Consider the following 19,055-nt stretch of genomic DNA (forward strand, 5'->3'; position numbering starts at 1 on the left):
CATTGGGGCACGGGAAAACATTTGACATCCAACTTTACAACTAGTCCTTTGACTTTGAAAAGATTAATAGATTGAAAAAAAAAACGAAAAAACTTTAAAGTTATTAATTTCTAAATTTTTTTGAAATGCAGCAACATTTCATATTTTAAGGAAACACTTTACACCAATTGGAACTAATTGAAAAATATACCAAATTTCAAAGCAACATTCGACCACTTTTCTTAAATTCTCAATAAAATATGGAATATTCAACAGAAAAATCAGATATTTTTTGTATTCAAAAATGTGGAAAATAGACCATATTGGCAGAATAGAATTGTTAAAAATTTATTTTAAAAAATTTATATTTTTTTTGTTGATTTCTAACAATTTTCAACAAAACAAAATGCCCGATTTTCAGACATTTTTTCCGAGAATTAACGATTAACGATTAATGTTAATTTATCAATTTTTAAGCTTATTTCTCAGTTTCTTCGATTTTTTAAATAGGTTATCAAGCTATCCTTGAGAAATAATTCTGAAAAATTTTAAGCATGTGGGACACAAAAAATAAATCGTTTAATAAAGCCGAAAAACCTTACAGATTTGAACAAAGATCTCGAACACTTTTATACTTCCCGGATAATAATTTAAGGATTAGAGAGAAGCCATGGAGAATTCAAATTTTACGGATTAAAAAGAAAAGTCACCAGATAAGGTTATATTTTCGTATAGTGAAATTATGGAAGTTGGATTAAAAATATTATTTAAGAGAAACAGCATTTTAAGAATTAACGGAAAATGTTATAAAAATTAGATATCAATCACCTTAAAAATTTTAAATTTTAAAAGGTATTTTCGCATCTAATGTTTTGTTTATCTGCTCTTTTATGACTCTTCAAGCTATTTTGCAAGAACAAATTAAAGAAGGAAAATATTAACTCAACTGATCAAATGCTCATTCGCCAAAAATAAACACATTCATCTTATTCTAACACTTTCTTCATGTTCAAATACTCTTGGGACCACCCCGTGAAAAATTATTGGGAGCACCCAAAAAAAACAACAACTTTTCGAAATTCGCAGGCCTCCATTACAACGTGCCTACCGTATGCCTGCCTGCCTGACGCACAATTGAAGAATTTTGATGTGACCTCAAGTATTTGGTGTGCTCAATTTCAATCTCTTATTTTTATTGGATCAGTAAACTTTGAAACAAAAAGGCACAAGGCAGGCAGACAGGGCCATTTTATGTCTATGCGGAAGAAAAAAATCTCTACGTGTCGAAAAGCATTAATTTCTTGTTTTTCATGATTTCAGAATGCCAAAAATAGAATCGAGAACAATGTGTTTGGCGAGCTGAATAATAAAAGGTTCATGGGAAAATAAGGCTTAACTTGACAAAGAAAAAAGTTAATCCCCTACTTTTTGTATTGAAAATAGAGATTTTTCAAATTTAGGGTCAATTCCTCTCTCGTGGACTGTAATACAATCGCGCTCCAACGCCAAGTCACATACCGTTAGATTTTTAGATTGTTTTGATAACTCGGCAATTTTTAAAAAAATTGAAAATTGACAAAAATTGAAAATTTTGTTCACAAAATGTTTGATTTGAAAATAAAACATGAAAATTCTCAGAAATGTATCAGATTTGTATTTTTTTCAAAATCTAAAAATAATTATCAAAATCAAGTCAGAACAGGTAAAAGCTCAAAAAATCATGTATTTATGAGAATATCGAGTTTTTTATTGAAAAATCCAAAAAGGCAAAGCTGAGAAATAATAGGATTTTCACGGAAAAAATTTATCGGAGAAATATTTCATTCCGCGGAAAATGACATGGTTTCTATGGAGAAGACATCGATATTTTCCTTTTTTTTTCTCGTTCAAATTTTTGAATTATTTTTTTTTCCAAAGTTCAAAATTATTCAGAAAGTGTGCAAACGGGAAAATATTGAAAAAAAATTCTTGAATTTTTTAAGAATATTTTTGAATGATATTTCTAATGAAATTTCTCAGATTCTTGAGTTTTTTTCAGAATTTCAGAAAATCTCTTTCTCAAAACCAAATGTTTTAAGTGTGTGAAATTTTTTTACTTCCAAAAAAATGTGAAAAAAAATTCTCAGAAAATTTTCAGAAAGTCAAATTTTAAACTTAAAAACTATTCAAATAATTTTTAATTTTTTTTTTGTATTTTCGATTTTTAATAGTCAGTTTGCTAAAACTTACAAAAACAGCACATGTAAATAGTTTTTTCGAGATTTCTGGTAAAATTGTGGTGCAAGGGAAAACGCATATCTTATGAACTTCATGTAAATTCCTCATGAGAAATTCCCAAAATAGCGGTTTTCGTGAACATTGTATGAACGTTTGACATTTTTTCTTCTGCAATTTTTAAGCTTCGTTTAAATCTGTCCTGTGCTTAAAAATTTACGTTTTTTAAAATTAAAAAATTAAATTAAAATTTTACAAAAAAGCTAAAAATTACTGCTATTTTTTTGAATTTCCGCTAAAACGAGTGAACTTGTCTGGACAGTTTAAAGTATTATATCTCGGGAAATTTCCAATTTTCGAGAAACATTTTTTCTCATTTTGCTTTGCAGTTAAGATTACAAAAGAAATTTACCTCTGTTTTTTTGCTTTTAAAAATCATTAAAAATATTTTTTTCAAAAATTTTCCAAAATTTCAAAAAGCTCCCAATCCCCCACCAAACTATCCATCTCTCTTTTCAAAACTAGACCATTTTTCTTCATTATTGACATTAAGCGTGGGGTCGAAATTTTGTTGTCAATAGTCATGTAATTTAGCAAAAAAGTCGGGGCAAAAAATGCTGACGCTCTATTTGGACAGAAAACCTTTGGTTTCAAAATTTCAATCTGTTCAAACAATTTTTCGGCGAGACTAGTTTTGTGCAAACAAAAATAGCTCAAACTAGCTAGAAGGGCATACATCGGTTGCAAAAAATTATTTTTTTCTGGTTTTTCAAGAAATTATTTGATTTTATTGGTTGGGTTATAAATATTTTTCGAATATAATCATAATAAAAAATTATTTTTTCAATGAGCCAAATGGAAAAAATTTCAAACTATTTTAGGCAACTAAAACTAATTTTTCTAAAACTAAAAATATCCAATTGGAACTTTGAGAAATAGAAAGTATTGTTAAAAATTGATGGTAGGCAGGTACGTCATGCCTACCTGGCTGCCTGCCTATCGTTTATTTTTTCGCATTTTGGAATGAACTCTGGATGTTCGCTTTATTGCCTTGTGACAATTAAGTAGTTGAAAATTGTTAATAGAAATTAAAAGAAAATGCACTTGTAAAACTCAAGGCAGGCATAGGCACGAGAAGTTATGCTAAAGGCAGGCGTAGGCATATGTGGGCTCAAGACGTGCAGGAATGCATATATGCGACTCACTTCCCAGACTGGTAATGTCACAAGTACTTTCCACAAAATTACACTAGAATGTAGGCGGTTATTTAGACGCCTGCCTGCCTGACCTTAAAGCGACCTCCGCCTGCCTCTCGCCTCGATCCGCGCCCGTGAACTTTTTGTTAATTTCTTCATTCGATTTTCATCAAATCGATAGAAATGAGAAAATTCTGAATTTGTAAATTCACGTAACATTGCAGAAATGAGGCGAAAGGCCGGCATGAAGCGGGTAGGTTTAAGGCAGGCTTCAGGCCCTGAAACCGTGCCTGCCTACCATGGAGGCCCTAGCTTTCAGATTCACATGAAAAACTGTATCTAGAAAAAATTCAAGAACAACTGCTTAAAATAAGAAAATATATACTAATTTTAGGACCTCCCTATAAGCAGAAAACCAAATCCTAATTGCCATGGCTTGGCCGACAAAAACAAGGATATCCAAAACTCATTGCTCGGATTACTCCAGACAAGTGAAAAGAGATGAGAAGTAAGAAAAAAAGAGAAAAAAGTAAAAAGATGTGATTTCAGTGTGCGTGTGCTAATGAAGGGCGGATTGTAGTACTTGAGAAAAGGGCTCGGGCAGACGGAAAAGGCAAAGAAGACGGCGACATTTTGACGGAAGATGATGAGACACATGCACATACACACAGATGTGCGTGTATGATGAAGCCAGTAAGAAAAAAGAAGCAATTTTATGAGTCTAAATCCAAAAGGACATAAGAAATAATTGCAGCACAGAGGAGGGAGAAAGAAGAGTGCAGAGATTTCGCACTTTTTTTGCGTCAGGTTTACCGAGTATTTGGAGAAAAAGATAAAGAAGTATGAACTTTGAAAAGGACGAATTTGAAAGTTTCTCGTGATCGAAGTACATCAGAAATATCAGAATAAATAAGCACCTTTTGGATGATGACTGGGGGTTTTGAACTTTTCGGGTAAGAGGGTGTTGGGTTTTTATGTCTCTAGGTAATCTTTCACTACAAAGTTTGAATGTGGAGCAATGTCTTTTTGTATTAATTTTAAACAAAACGTCTGAAAACGGTCCCTACATAAAATTTAGCTGCGGACTAGAAAAAAGTCGATCTGAATTTGCAATCAGTGCATTTTTCACTACTTTAGAGGCCCGTAAAACAGCTTAGGCAACGATTCTGGAAGCTTTTTGCAACATTTTATTTGAAAAAAATCTGAAAAAGTAGGGTAAAAAAGTTTTCAGATAAAAAAAAATAATTAAAAAAAAACCAAAGAGCTTCCAGAATATTTACCTACCTTACACCCTAAAAATAACAAAAATTTTAAAAATTATCATTTGGAGCAATTTTACGCGCATCGTTCGCCGCTAAATTTTTTGTATGGAACTTTTCTTGAAGGTTCTCTTTCAAATAAAACCTGAAATACTTACATTGTAAGATCTCTAAGTATCATTGAAAAACGTTGAAAAATTTTTTTCGAATCTGTTTTATAAAAAATCAAAATATGCCTTTTTTCATAGTTTTACCATAGTTTTTTCTATAAGTTTCACGTCTAAAAGTGGAACAGCGTCTGTGGTTTTTTTAAAATTTAAATGACAGGAAACAGTCTAAATATGTATACCAAATACAACTTTAAAACTAACTAATTTTTAATACCTACATAATTTCTTCAGATATAAAAATTAAAAAATATAATTTTGAAATATATACATTTTAAAGTCAATTTTTTGGAGTGAGCGAAAAAAAAACACTATTTTGTTTTTGCATACAACGAGGCATCGAATTTCAGTTTTTGTTTTTGTTCTTCTCTGCTGTCTGAACACACATCAGACTTTATGTTTCCAAATCGAATTATCATCACGTAGGTGGCCCTCATACATTACCATACCACCCACGCAGATGAATACTTCAAGTTCATGACTCAATCTACCATCCTTTTCCTCTTCAAAAGCACAAGTTACAGCTGAGCCAACAACATGGACACTGATCTCAAAGGCCACCCCCTATGCTTTCATGTACGTATAAAACATGCTCTGAAACGTGGCTGATCTTCATACTTTCCGCAAAAGAAGAAGTATGCGGACAACTTTAACTTGTCTCTATATTCTAGCTACTATTAGTTCGGCCGTCTACGGAGCCGTGACTGATGAAACTCGACAAGCTGTTCAAGAAGCTCTCTTCGAGGCCTTGAACACTGTGGACTCTTCTTTTTCTTCGGAGCCATCAGTCGCCGATGGAGCCATAGTATCGTCGCAAATCGCCAATGCCGAGTCCAAACAGTTGCAGTTCACCGGTGACGTGTTAGAGATCGCTACTCAGATTTTGGTCAAGAAGTATGGTGTGGATATATTAGAGGATGCGAATGAAGTTCTCACGGAGCTCAACGCCGGAGAAAGCTCGGCAAGAAAAAAGAGAAGCGTGGATGAAGTTGAGCAGGAATCTTTTGTGGCTAACTTGAGACAAAAGAGACAATCTCGTGGTAAACGGCAAGGTGGAGGAGGTGGTGGACGAGGTGGAGGGGGCGGCGGAAGAGGTGGAGACGGAGGTAGAAGCGGAGAACAGGACGGAAGAAAGAAGAGAAATTCTGGAGAGCAACAGGGTGGAGGTGGAAGGACCGAGTACTCACCACCGAAATCCAACGCAACATGTCAAGGACCACCAAAAAGCTGCTCGGATCCAGTTCACGATCGCATCAGATCTATCACAGGATACTGCAACAACAGGGGCAAACCAACTCAAGCCAACTCGGTGACAGCAATCAGACGGCTTCTCGGAACAACTAGCTATACAGATGGTAAGTTGGTTTTGATACTAGCGTTTTGAGCCAGGTTGTGGGCTTTAAAGTCTGAATTGAGCCAAGAGCAGTATCCCGAAGCACTAAATGTGGGGTGCGCGCATTGGTCGTTCGGCAATCGAATTTTCGGCAAATTCGGAAATTTCGGGCACTTGCCGAAATTGCCGATTGCCGAAAATTCCCAAAACTGGCAATTGCCGGAATTGCCGATTGCCGGAAATTTTGTAAACCGGCAATTACCGGAATACAGAATCGCCGGAAATATAAATTTGATACTTTTTTGTAGATTTAGGAGCTTAAACCGAAAGTTTTAAAAACCGGCATTTGCCGGATTTGCCGATTTCCCGAATACAGATTTGTTGGAAATAGAAATCAACTATCTCAGTTTATAAAACCCGCTCTCTTCAGGCCTCCAAGCTATCCGCAACACCTCGGTCACTGGCTCGCCACTCCCATCCACTCGGCTCATCTCCAACAAGCTTCACGACGAGGGGTCAACTCCAAACTTCTCGCCATCGGTCAACCATCTTCACATGCAAATTGGCCAGTTTATTGCTCATGACATCATTTTTATGCCTTCTTCTACCGGTGAGAATGCTGGATTTTTTTGAAATTTTTTAGGGTTTTTGGTGTAGATCTACAATATAGTATAGGATACTTTTGAATTTTAAATTGATAATTTTTTACTGTACATATTATATATTATGAAGCTTAAACAAAGACAACAAGAGCTTTTACACGGTTTCAAATTTCCAGCCAAAGACGGATCCAGCTTGAACTGTACCTCGTGCTCCTCCCCAACAACTATCTCCACCAACTGCGCTCCAATCCCAGCGCCAGCCGACGACAAGTACTTCACCCCGGTGTCCAGGACAGAAGCCAGATGCATCCGTCTAACCCGTGCCCTCAATGGCCAATCTGGGTTCGGAGTTCGAACCCAAATCGATCAAAACTCCCACTACCTCGACATGTCCGCGGTATACGGTTCGTCGGATTGCGAGGCTCGTACTGTCAGAAGCTTCCAAAACGGGCTTCTGCTCACCAATACCGGAATAGGATACGTTCTTCCACCACAAGCTCCAAATGACACAAACTGCCAATCCACGAATCCTTACTACTGCTTCACTGCCGGTGACTTCAGAAATTGCCTTCATCCAGGACTTTTGCCACGTAAGTTTGTTGTGAAAAAAGAAATTCAAATATTGTGAGAATTTCTTTGGCGGGAAATTCAAATTTTATGAGAAAACATTTTGGCGGGAAATTCAAACTTTCTGAAACTTTCTAAACTTTCACATGGTGCCAGGCTGTCTCACTACGGTTTGATCTTCAAAAAATGCGGGATTTATTTCCCAAAAAAATGTGACGTCAGCTCGTTCTTAACCATGCGTAATCAGTTGAGAACTCTGCGTCTCTTCTCCCGCATTTTTTGTAGATCTACGTAGATCAAGCCGAAATGAGACACTCTGACACCACATGAACTTTCTGAATGAGAACAAATTTTGTCGGGAAGTTCAAACTTTCTGACAAAAATGCTGACTGGGAATTTAAATTTTCTGAGAAAATGTTTTCGCGGGAACTTAAATTGTAAAAATTTCAAAAAAACACAATTTTCTGATTTTCTCCAAAACAATTTTTTTGGCACAAAATTAAAAATTTCTAATAAATGTTTGGGCTGGAAATTCAAATTATCAAAAAAAATTTGGCGATACAAAAATTATAAAATGGAGAAACGAGTCCAAATAGTTAAGTTTCAAACTAATTTTTTAGTGAATTTTTGTAAATTGGAGACTAACTGCTTTTAAAATTTTTTGAGCGATTCTAAAATTGTCTAACTTCCAAATTTTTTCAGTCCACATCGTCTTCATCAAGGAGCACAACCGTCTTGCCGTCAAAGTTAAAGCCGCCCAACCTTCATGGAACGACGAGCAAATCTACCAATTCGTTCGAAAAATCATGGTCGCTCAATGGCAACAGATTGTCTACAACGAGTACCTTCCAAAGCTCCTAACTGACAAGTACCTTACCGACTTCAACCTTAAACCCATGAAACCCGGTGCTGGACCCTTCCAAGGCTACAGTACATCGATGAATGCCGCGTTGAGCGGAGAGTTTGCAGCAGCTGCCTTCAGATTTGGACATAGTCAGTCTAGACAAGACTTTGCCAGACAAGATGCTACGAATAAGACCATTGGAGCTTATGACCTTGGAAACAATATCTTCTACGCTGATCAAGTCTACCAGAAGAGCCTCGGAGGATCTGAGACAATGCTTCTAGGACTTATCAAGACAGCTGGTATGCAGGTGGATCGATATTTCTCGTTCCCAATTCGCAATCAACTTTTTGAAATTCGCGGGAAGAATGGGTCAGGAGTCGATTTGATCTCTGTGAATATTATGAGAGGACGCGATGTCGGGCTTATGCCATATGTCAAATACCGTACCCTTGTTGGACTTTCCCCAGTTGACACCTGGAATGACTTGTCCTCCACATTCACTGCAGCTAACCTAGCAGCACTTAAAACTGTCTACGCTGATCCAGCTGACATTGACTTGTACACCGGTCTCGTAATGGAAACGCCACTTGCTGGAGGTCAACTCGGACCAACTGCCTCCTGGATCATCGCCGAACAGTTTAGAGCCCTGAAGACCGGAGATCGATTCTACTACGAAAACGGCGTCGCCAATACAGTAGGATTCACGCCAACTCAAATCGATGCGATCCGTCGAGTGAAGCTTGCCAAGATTTTCTGTGAAAATACGGCTATTATCACATCGATCAACACGGACATATTCGACTTGAACAGTAGCCAAGTGGCGTGCTCTTCGATTCCGGACATTGACATAAGATTGTTCTTCTAATTAGATTTGATTGAATATGAACCGATTGTATAGTTTGAATAATGGAAATAAACGAGTTCTTCTTTTTTTTTATCTCTGGATGGAAGTGCTTGCAGTAACCTCATAAAATCATTTTTTAGAAGGATCGAATAATTTTCAGTTTTTGACAAAATGAAAAATTGAAAAATGGGAAGTTTGCCAGTTTTGAGAAATTGAAAATTGTCGTTTTTCAATATTGAATTTTTCGATTTTCAAAGTACCACAAAACAAAAAACTTCCGTTTTCAAGATTTCGAGTTTCGAGTAATCGAAAAATATAATTTTTCGTTTTTAGATTTTTGAGAAATTGAACATTTCCGTTTTTCGGTTTTTCGAAAAATAGCGTAAATTTTGAGCGATTTTTCCGGAAAATTCTGGATTTTGAATTAAAAAAACGAAAATTTTCGTTTTTCCATTTTTCGAAAAAAAAGTATTACAAAAATGTTCTACGTGTTATTTCCTATTATGAGAAAATTGTTTAAGCACCCGACATTTTATAGGGCATTTTTTTAGAGTCCCTTATCCTTGCTAAACCGTGATACGTCGGCTGCTATTACTTTGTTCGAAGTGGACTTAGGAATATGCATTTTCTGATTTTCAAAATGCTGAATTTACAACAAAAAAAAGCACTCTCTCCGCTATCAACTGCTCAAACTGTGCAAGCGAGATGTCGGCTGCTTTCACTTTTATTGAAAATCGACTCGAATTATATTTTTATTGGTTTTTTGCTTGTGCTTGATGTTAAAAAGGTATCAAAAACTGAAGGATCTGCAAAACAAAACAGTTAGTCACGAAAACATCTACCGGGCGTCTGGACAAAAAAAAAGACAATTTCGGCTTCTAACTTGACCTTTAACTTGTTCCTATTGCACATTGACAGATATTTCAGCTCACTGGGCGATTTCTACTCAGTAATTTCCTGCTGAATTATTTAAAAATCATATTTTCACAAATTTATGCAAAATGTATACACTTCTACGCCCACCCGACATCTTTTTTGTGCGGCGATCAATTATTTTCCAATTGCAAGTCTCTTCAAAAAATATGATCTCAAATCACAATGTTCTTCTTTACGCGGCCTATACTTCCACATGCCTTGTGAGTTTTTTTGGATCTACAGTATTAAACAAACTACAACGTTACACTACAAACTACAATGCGAACACGACAAACTACAAAATAGACACTACAAATAAACCAATAACATTTTAGGAATACCGTGCCTGGTCGTTTTTTGTCACAATAGTCCTAGAATCAATTGGCGGGATGTTTTTTGTGTCGATTGGCCAAGTTTCGGAAAGTTCGCTGCAAATGGTATTTGGAGGTGTTTTGGGGCAGTTTATAGACAAAATTTGCAGGAAAAAAGGTTAAGGTTTTGAAATAAAACATTTGAATTTCATATTTCAGCCATCATCATGGTCATGTTTTTCAATAACTTTAGTATTCTTCTCCAAGTTATCTTATTAGTTGGTAAGTATCAGGTTGTCCCATAAGTTTTTGTACTTTTTTTCAAATATTTTTCCAAAACTTCTAGAAAGTTTTAAAATTTTTTCATCGTAGGTCGTGTCAAGGTCGGGTCGTCCCCTTTCAGAAAAGATTCATTTCATCCATTTCTACTTTGCCACGATGACAATCATCAAACTTGAACGTCGAGACGTTAGATTGCTTCTTCTTTATGAATTTCGTCTTGGTCATTCAGCAATGGAAGCGGAACGAAACATATGCGGTGCGATGGGTGAGGGAGCACTCTCTTATAATACAGCAAAGAGTTGGTTTCAAAAGTTCAAGAACGGCGACTTCAGTCTCGAAGAAATAGAACGTTCTGGGCGACCGGTAGAGTTAAATGAAGAAGACCTAGTGAAGCTGGTGGAGGAAGAGCCTCGTCTTAGTCTTCGTGAAATGGAAGAGAAGCTTGAGTGTTGTCATAGCACAATTGCACGTCACTTGGGTCGCCTTGGTTTTACTTCAAAACTTGGAACTTGGGTGCCTCATGAACTTTCGGCATCACAGAAGCTCACTCGGGTCAACGTTTGTACTCAACTTCTAACTTTTCGTCGAAAGTTCGATTGGCTGAACAATCTGGTTACTGGAGATGAGAAGTGGGTGCTCTATGTTAACCATTCCAGAAAACGTCAATGGCTTCCGATCGGTGAGAAAGGAATACCGACGCCAAAGCCTGATCTTCACCCAAAAAAGATTATGATCTGTGTCTGGTGGGGTGTTCAAGGACCCGTGCACTGGGAATTGTTGCCAACTAATAAAACTATCACTGCTGATTACTATTGTGCCCAATTGGACCGAGTTGCAGAAAAGACCAACGGAAAATATGAAAAACTATATTTTCTTCACGATAATGCTAGGCCTCATGTCGCCAAGAAGACTTTCCAAAAGCTGCAAGATCTTGGTTGGACTGTTTTACCGCATCCACCATATTCTCCAGATCTTGCACCAACCGACTACCATTTGTTTTTGTCTCTCAGTGACTACATGCGCGACAAGCAATTCGACGACGAAGAGCATCTCAAAACTGAACTCTCCACTTTCTTCTCATCGCGTTCGCCGGATTTCTTCTCCCGTGGCATCATGATGTTACCTAGTAAATGGCAACAAGTGGTGGACACTAATGGTGAATACTTGTGTGAATAGTACTACTTGTCGCTTGAGAGAAATAAATTTTTTTCAAAAAAAAAATAGTACAAAAACTTATGGGACAACCTGATAGTTTAAAATACCTAGCTACTATCGAAAAACCAAGATTTTGTTCCAGTTTGTAAATCAGAAAATCAAGTTCCCGCTCTTTTATATCTCGCAATTCTCTTTGGAGCAATCAACCGATTATTTCTCAACGCGGAAAAGTCGATGATTGCCAGAGACTGGGTGGTGGCGTTGAATGGTAAAAATGAGCTGAGCAGGCAGAATGCAATGCTCACTGGATTCGATCAACTGCTGAATATTTTGTCGCCAATTGTTGTCGGGGTAAACAAAAAACAAATATATAATTTTTTAGTCTTTGAAAATTGGTTTAGAATTAATTTTAAAAAAATCGAGAAAAAATTTAATTTTCATTTTCTTTAAAAAAAATTTTTTTTTTGAAAAAACCGGATTATTTTTGCAAAAATAGTATTGCATTTAAGGTTGAAATAGTAGCTACGTTGACACGTGGTACCAGACTGTCCCATTACAATTTGATCCACAAAAAATTAGGGGTTTTTTGGCCCAAAAGATTTGATGTCAGGACGTTCTTTACTAGGCGACACGAGTTGAGAACTCTGCGTCTCTTCTCCCGCATTTTTCGGAGATCTACATTGATCAAACCGAAATGAGGCACACTGACATCACGTGCGTTGATTAAAAAGTTTTTGAACAAATTTTTTTCCTAAGTTTGAAATCGGACAGAAGCCTGAAGAAAGTTGCTCTGAGTTAAAACACTTTTTAGCGAGGTGCCAAATAGTTGACTACATACATTTACACAATTGAAAAAAATCAGAATGCAACAAAAAAGTTACAAATTTTGATTCGGAACCCCTTTAAAAAAATCAAAATTTTCAGACATTGCTCACCAAATTTGGAATGCATCAAACCCTCATCGTGTTTGGAATTTACTCGATGTTATCTCTTTTTTCAAAACTTATATTTCTGAGTTTAACATACAATCAAAATGTCTCTCTGCAAAATCGCCAAGAAGGATATTGCAGTCTACCAATTTCTGACGAGGAACCACTTTTCAAACCTTCAAAGCCACGAGGAGTTATTTCCACTTACTGGAAACAGACAACATTCTGCGCTGCATTTGGCATAGCTCTGTTCTACAAAACAGTGATGGGATTTGATAATTTAGCAGTTGGCTACGCAACAAGTGCCTCTGATCTCTCAGTAATCACTATTGGAGCTCTAAAATCTTATGGAGCAGTCGCAGGGATGGTCGGAGTGATTTCTTACGCTTTTCTTGAAAAACGAATCGGAATAATTTAATTCTGGATACGTTGGCTTGGCGATTCAACAAGTATTCTCACTGATCGCAGTGCTTACTATTTGGATGCCCGGTTCCCCTATGGATTTTACAGGAAATGAACCGAAGACTAGTGGTCCAAGCGTTCTCATTTTTCTTATTGCTATCGCAACTTCTCGTTTCGGTAAGTATAATAGTTGAGAAAATGTAGAAACTTTTATTGTCAGGAATCGTTAAAAAATACAGATTTGAAACTTGCGCATAAATTACATGTACTTATGATTTTATGAATAGGCTTCACCGTAGGTAGATATGAGGTAGGCATGTAGGCAAGGTGGAATGAAGTGGGCACGCAGGTGTGAAGCGCAAGCGAAGTTGTATGAGATACAAACTTAGGCAGGCTACATAGTAGGTACGAAGGTAGGCAGGCTACGAGGTAGGTACGTAGGTAGGCAGGCATACACACGTACGACTGAAGACGTGCCTGCATATTTCTTGCCGGTTTTCAAATAAAACCATGTTAAATTGTATATTGCGCTAGATAAAATGAAATCTTTGTTTGCTCTGAGATTTTGGAAAACCCTCTGGAATTTGAGTAAATCTAAATTCTACCCTAAAACAAAATTACTTCATTTTTTTCATTGCCAGGTCTCTGGTGCCTGGACATGGCAGTGACGCACTCAATGCAAATCCACGTACCCGAAACCGAACGAAATACAGTTTTCGGATTCCACATGGCACTGTGTCAAACGTTCTCGGTGCCGAAGGAGCTGCTTGTCATCATGTTTCCCCAGGCATCACATTTTGCTCTTTACATAGTTTCCTCATATTTTTGTGTGCTTCTAGGCCAATTTTTCTTTTATTTGTATGCAAAGAATATTAATGAATAGTGAACATGGAAAAAAATCAGTTAGTTTTGGTGAATGCCGCGCTGTTCGAGTCCTTTGTAGTGTGAGTTGTTGGGTTTGATTTCTGAAATTTTTAAAATTAATCTTGATCGTCTAAGCGTCCTTCTGCTCACCTTCAAACCAATTTTTTTCATTATTCCATTTCTAATAGTCTTATTCAGGCAGAGATAAATAATCGCCGGGGCTCCATGTCCAAACTGCCAAAAGCTGTGTCCAACAATGATAAGCCAGAAGGGAACATCGATGAAGTTCATGATGACATAGATAATTGAAGCGATCTGGTTGATTGCACAAATCATTGCAGACTGGATGAATATTTGGGTGCTCATTTTGTTCGACTTTGAGGATCCGCCGTTCGACACTTGCTTCAGCTTCCTGCCGAGCACAAAACAAAACGAGACGTACAAGAGACATGTGAGGCCGACTACGAGAAAGTTGTTGACACCGTGAGGGATGTTTGCGTACTGAAATATAGTTTGAGTGGCTTTATCGTAATCCGATTTCCTACAGTAATCATTAATATTAACGCACAAGGGCTTCCATGGAAGGCAGGCGCGGTTTCATGGCATGAAGCCTGCCTGAAACCTACCCGCCTTACTACTCGTCTTGATTTTGCATTGCGACATGAAATATAAGGCTTGTGTGTTTGCATCACTACTGCAAGAAGTGTGCAGCGGCCGACACTTTTTGGGTTTTGCGCTGCACTCAATGTCTCGCATTGCATTATAATGGTCGCAGAGTTAGGCAGGGGGCCACTAGGCAGGCGTGGTAGGCGTTTTGGAAATCCTACAAAGTACTATAATGTCAGTCATAACTTAGCAGCCGACATCGATCTAGGTCCGCGAAAACTCTAACATCTAAAAAAACTGGTTTTTACTTACCTCATCAGTTCTGTTCACAAAAATCATGGGATCAAAAAACCACGTGTGATATTTTGACGAAAATACGATTGGCGGTGTGAAAATCGCAAAATAACATCCGTAGCCAATAGCGAAGCCCATGAAAATGTAGGTGCGACAGCCTTCGAACAAAAATGCGGCCAGCGTTGGTTTGGCCAGCTCCAGCAAGCGGTTAATCACTAGCGACATTGCGATAATGCACGAGCAACACCAAAGACTCAAACCAGCCGATCCAGCAATGTAGATCAGGTTCGGATAAGTACAGTACACCGCACCTTTGTAGGCTAGGAATCCGGTGATGATTGAGTTGACCCAGAGAGCGAGCATATCCACCGATGCAAGGAAGATCATGATTTTGAAGCAAGACATTCGCATGTTCTCTTTTTCAAAGAGCACCGAAAGAATAGGAATGTAGAGTAACTGAAATGCCTCAATTGAATATATTTTCCCAAGTTCGGAGTTCAACTCACATTGAACACTAGTCCATACGTCATATCTGCCAGGCCATAGAGTGGACGGCGTACTCCATCCCGTTCCGACCATTCTTCAGGAGTATGAGCACTGAAAAATGACTTGCAGCCTTTTAGATATGAATTTTCTACAACTTTTTAGGGATTCTACATTGCATTTTCAGTTAGAAGAATTTCCTAGATTTTGTTTTATTGAAATAACTGAAATCTGGAATTTTCAAAATCAGCAGAATCTGGAACTAAAGAGGAATAAAAACTGGAAAAAAACAGAGTGGGTTTCGTGCACTGCTCTACAGAATGCGCGGGTCATGAGGTCGTAGGAAGTAGCCATAAGGCAGGCGAGGTAGGCGAGGCAGGCCTTTCTGCCACCTGAACAGTGGCTCTGCTGTTTAATCAGTTTAAAAGTTCAAATATCAGTGAAAAATAGTTTACCTATGTAAACCCTACCTGCAATTGTACAATGGGATCTCCGCAATCGAGCCGTACTTGAAGATGTTGTTCATTGCTGCGAACTATCTTAAAAATTCCGACAACACTGACTCAAAAACCCACGATATTTATACCATGTGTACCGTAATCCCGTATCAACTCAAAAATACGTCCTATTTCAGGCGGGATTAGGTGCCATGCGTACTCACTTTCATTGTTTTTTTGGTGAGATTAGACGACTGAATTATTCACATTTTGATTTTTTTTTTTTGAGAAATGAGAAATAAAAGATCTATTGAATTGGACAGGCTGGAGATTGAAGATCGGTAGTAATGACGTTTGATGTTTGGATATTACTCAAAGTGTGTTCATTTCATATGATGATTAATATTTATTAGAGAAATAAGTACGCGGCGAGAGATCCAATTTTATGACAGATCATTGAAACAGAATTAAAAATTTCAGGCATGTCTCCTGCTCAAAACCGGCTCAAACTTTCTCGGAGTTATCCCCTTCGATTTGTCGAGCGATGGAAGACCGGAGGATCCTGGTGAGATGTGATACCTGTTCAAAAAGTTGGCAATGAAAAGGAACAGCTCCATTCGAGCAAGTCCTTCTCCGAGGCATTGCCGTTTTCCGATTGAGAATGGAATGAGTTGTTCGATTTTAACCAGCTTCCCATTGTCATCGATGAATCTATCCGGGTTGAAAGTATAGGGGTCAGGGAAGATCTGAAAATTAAAAGAAAATTATTTTCTAGAGACAGTTACAGAGTTTGGCAGGGCTGTTATAAAGGATAAAGAGGACGGTTGTCCGCTGTCGCGCGCGCAAAAAAATCACGATGTTAAGGTGGAGTATTCTTTCAAATTCAAGGTCTGAAGCAGCGATGGGATGCAATTGCTGTTTAGCAAATTGACAAATTGCCGGTTTGCCGATTTGCCGGAATTTGTCTTTTTTTGAAATTTTTTTCCCGTTTTTAAAAAAATAATTTCATACAATTATGCGTACAATTTTGCCGATTAAAATTGAAAATATGGAATTTCCAAACAAAAAAATGGAGAACAACAATTTGTCGAAAATTTTCGGCATGTGCCATGTTTCCGTCAATTTCGGCAGATCGGCGGTCTGCCGAATTTGTCGAATTTCAGGAAATTTCCAATTCCAGCAATTTTCCAATTTGCCGATTTGCCGGAATTTTCAATTCCAGAAATTTGCCGATTTGCCGGAATTGTCAATTCCAGAAATTTGCCGATTTACCAATTTGCTGATTTGTCAATTGGCCAATTTAACGGAAAAAAATCGTTTGTCGCCAAAATTACGTCTGAGATCTGTCAAAATTTGACCAAGACTCGACCACTTTTCCTAATTTGAGCAGTAAAACTTTTGTCTGACTCACTCGTATGATAATGGGCGTAGATCTCCTTTAAGGCACATTACACGCTTTTTAAGCAGTCCCTAATGTACACTCTAAGTGAATTTAAAAACAATACCTTCTCATCATACATAACTGTGCTGATCTGCGCAACGACTCCAGTCCCCTTTTTCACTGAATAACCATTGATAACAGTGTCCTTTGTTGTACAATGCAACAGGTTCAGCGGCACAATATTCCCACATCTCTGAGCCTCATTGATCACCGCATTCATATATGGTAGGTCATTCTTATCAGCTGTTGTCACCAATCTACCACCTCCCACCACCTTATCCATTTCCTCCTGCATTTTTTCTTGAACTCCCGGAGTATTCATAATGTAGCAGATGGTCCAGTTAATTGTGATAATAGTGGTAGATAAGCCTGCCGTCCATAAATCTAGGCAATTATTCGAAAGTTGCTTATCACAAAACAACTCGAATTCTCCTTGAGCCTTTTGCTTCTTCTGCTCTTTCAGGTAGGCTTCGGCATAGTCTAAGCTTTCCTCGGTGTCAAAGTCGATTTTCAGACGGTGATTTTCAATTTGCGAATTGAAAAATTCATAGGAGGTGTCCTTCCAGTAGTTGAGCCTGAAATCATAAGAAAATAACTTTCAATTATTTTTTTATGCTAACACATCATCCAGCGATTTTCCAGGGAGCAATTTTCCAATCCAGGGCACAAAAATTTCCACGTAGATCTTCAATGTGGCAAATGCAGTTTCTAGGTACTCCATTAACTCCTTGAGTTTTGTGAATTCTTCCTGTTTAACTCCTTCAAACCGATATCCAAAAATAATTTGGTTAATGACATTTGCCACAGCATTATACAGAACCGTTGGAACATCCTGCTCCTCGCCAATATTTTCATCTAATTTTCTGAACATGTCTTCAACTTCTATCAAAATTTTTTGCTGCATCAAATCCTTTCCAAGTCCGAAATCCCGAAAAGTGGTGAGAGCAAATCTACGATGGGTGTTCCAAACATGCCCGTTAGTCTGTAGGATGCCATAGATACCTCCACGAATTTTCTCATCAATCGGGTTGTAGTCTTTGTCCTTGTAGGTGTCTGCGTCTCGAATGAAAGTTTCTTTCAATAAATCATAGGAGCAAATCATGACATATGGGTCTTTGCCTATAAAAATTGCAAAAAATTCTCAAGTTTACAAAACGAATCTCAAAGTTTCTCGAGTTTATCAGCAAGTACTCTAATGTTCCAAGAGAAACTTTTGGAATATTTTAAATCTTTCTAAAAGTTGTCAGAGCAAAACAGAATTTTCAAAAATTTTGTCTGAAAATTGAAAGAATCTATAAAATTTTGAAGTGTTCTATTATGACATTGATAATTTTGTACTACTATTTGCACAGTTAGACAAAATTCTCACTGACTATACTCCGACTTCAAGGAAAACATAGACTACATACCCATCCAAAACGTGTATGCATCTCCATATTGCTCCTTCAATTTTCCGAATGTCTTATATCCCGGAATATCGAACAAAGTTGGGAGAGTATTGCCGAACAGTGGGAGAGGAGTAGGTCCCGGTGGTAAATTTCTTCTTTTCCAGTACAAAAGATGGAAAAGGTAGATGGAAATTCCAGTTAGCACTAGAACAAGTATGAAAAACATGATGAAAACTGAGAAATGGCAAACATTGCCGGCTATTTATTTGGTGAGGACTCGAAATTGCATCAGGTGGAAGTATGTGCGAGAAATAGACGACTGAAGAAACCACAAAATACGAAAATATGTTGCGAAATTGGGAGAGGGAGGAGACGCAGGTATGAGTCGTATTTTGAGTGTGTCGCTTGAACTTTTGATATTGGGCTCCGTCGTGCTGCTCTTTGATTTTGAAAATTATAAACATATTGCATACAATTACAAAACAATTTTTCCACTATATTCCCACTATATTTTACTTTAATTCTTATTAAATTTATTAA

At 37.5% G+C, this 19,055-nt stretch overlaps 3 protein-coding genes and 1 pseudogene across 4 annotated transcripts; 2 read left to right on the plus strand and 2 right to left on the minus strand.

Moving 5' to 3' along the window:
* Positions 1-5,366: 5,366 nt before the first annotated feature.
* Positions 5,367-9,045, plus strand: R08F11.7 (Peroxidase). The gene is made up of 4 exons (NM_071647.5): positions 5,367-6,170; positions 6,579-6,758; positions 6,927-7,340; positions 8,020-9,045. The coding sequence occupies exons 1-4, from the start codon at positions 5,453-5,455 to the stop codon at positions 9,027-9,029; spliced, it is 2,322 nt and encodes a 773-aa protein (NP_504048.1). The 5' UTR covers positions 5,367-5,452; the 3' UTR covers positions 9,030-9,045.
* Positions 9,046-10,029: 984 nt separating this feature from the next.
* On the plus strand, positions 10,030-13,884 carry fpn-1.3 (annotated as a pseudogene). The gene is made up of 6 exons: positions 10,030-10,144; positions 10,259-10,412; positions 10,454-10,516; positions 11,814-12,022; positions 12,596-13,179; positions 13,644-13,884. Coding segments are annotated over exons 1-6 (1,366 nt in total).
* On the minus strand, positions 13,225-15,775 carry srt-30 (Serpentine Receptor, class T; the record flags this gene model as incomplete). Its single annotated transcript, NM_071649.2, has 5 exons — positions 13,225-13,967; positions 14,017-14,367; positions 14,785-15,222; positions 15,273-15,363; positions 15,720-15,775. The coding sequence occupies 5 exons, from the start codon at positions 15,773-15,775 to the stop codon at positions 13,902-13,904; spliced, it is 1,002 nt and encodes a 333-aa protein (NP_504050.1). The 3' UTR covers positions 13,225-13,901.
* Positions 15,776-16,078: 303 nt separating this feature from the next.
* cyp-33C8 (CYtochrome P450 family) lies at positions 16,079-18,839 on the minus strand. The gene is made up of 4 exons (NM_071650.7): positions 18,537-18,839; positions 17,748-18,246; positions 17,192-17,702; positions 16,079-16,432 (listed from the first exon to the last, which is right to left on the minus strand). The coding sequence occupies exons 1-4, from the start codon at positions 18,739-18,741 to the stop codon at positions 16,163-16,165; spliced, it is 1,485 nt and encodes a 494-aa protein (NP_504051.1). The 5' UTR covers positions 18,742-18,839; the 3' UTR covers positions 16,079-16,162.
* Between the last annotated feature and the right edge of the window lie 216 nt (positions 18,840-19,055).

The sequence above is a fragment of the Caenorhabditis elegans genome, chromosome V (assembly GCF_000002985.6).
Source record: "Caenorhabditis elegans chromosome V".
Lineage (NCBI taxonomy): Eukaryota > Metazoa > Nematoda > Chromadorea > Rhabditida > Rhabditidae > Caenorhabditis > Caenorhabditis elegans.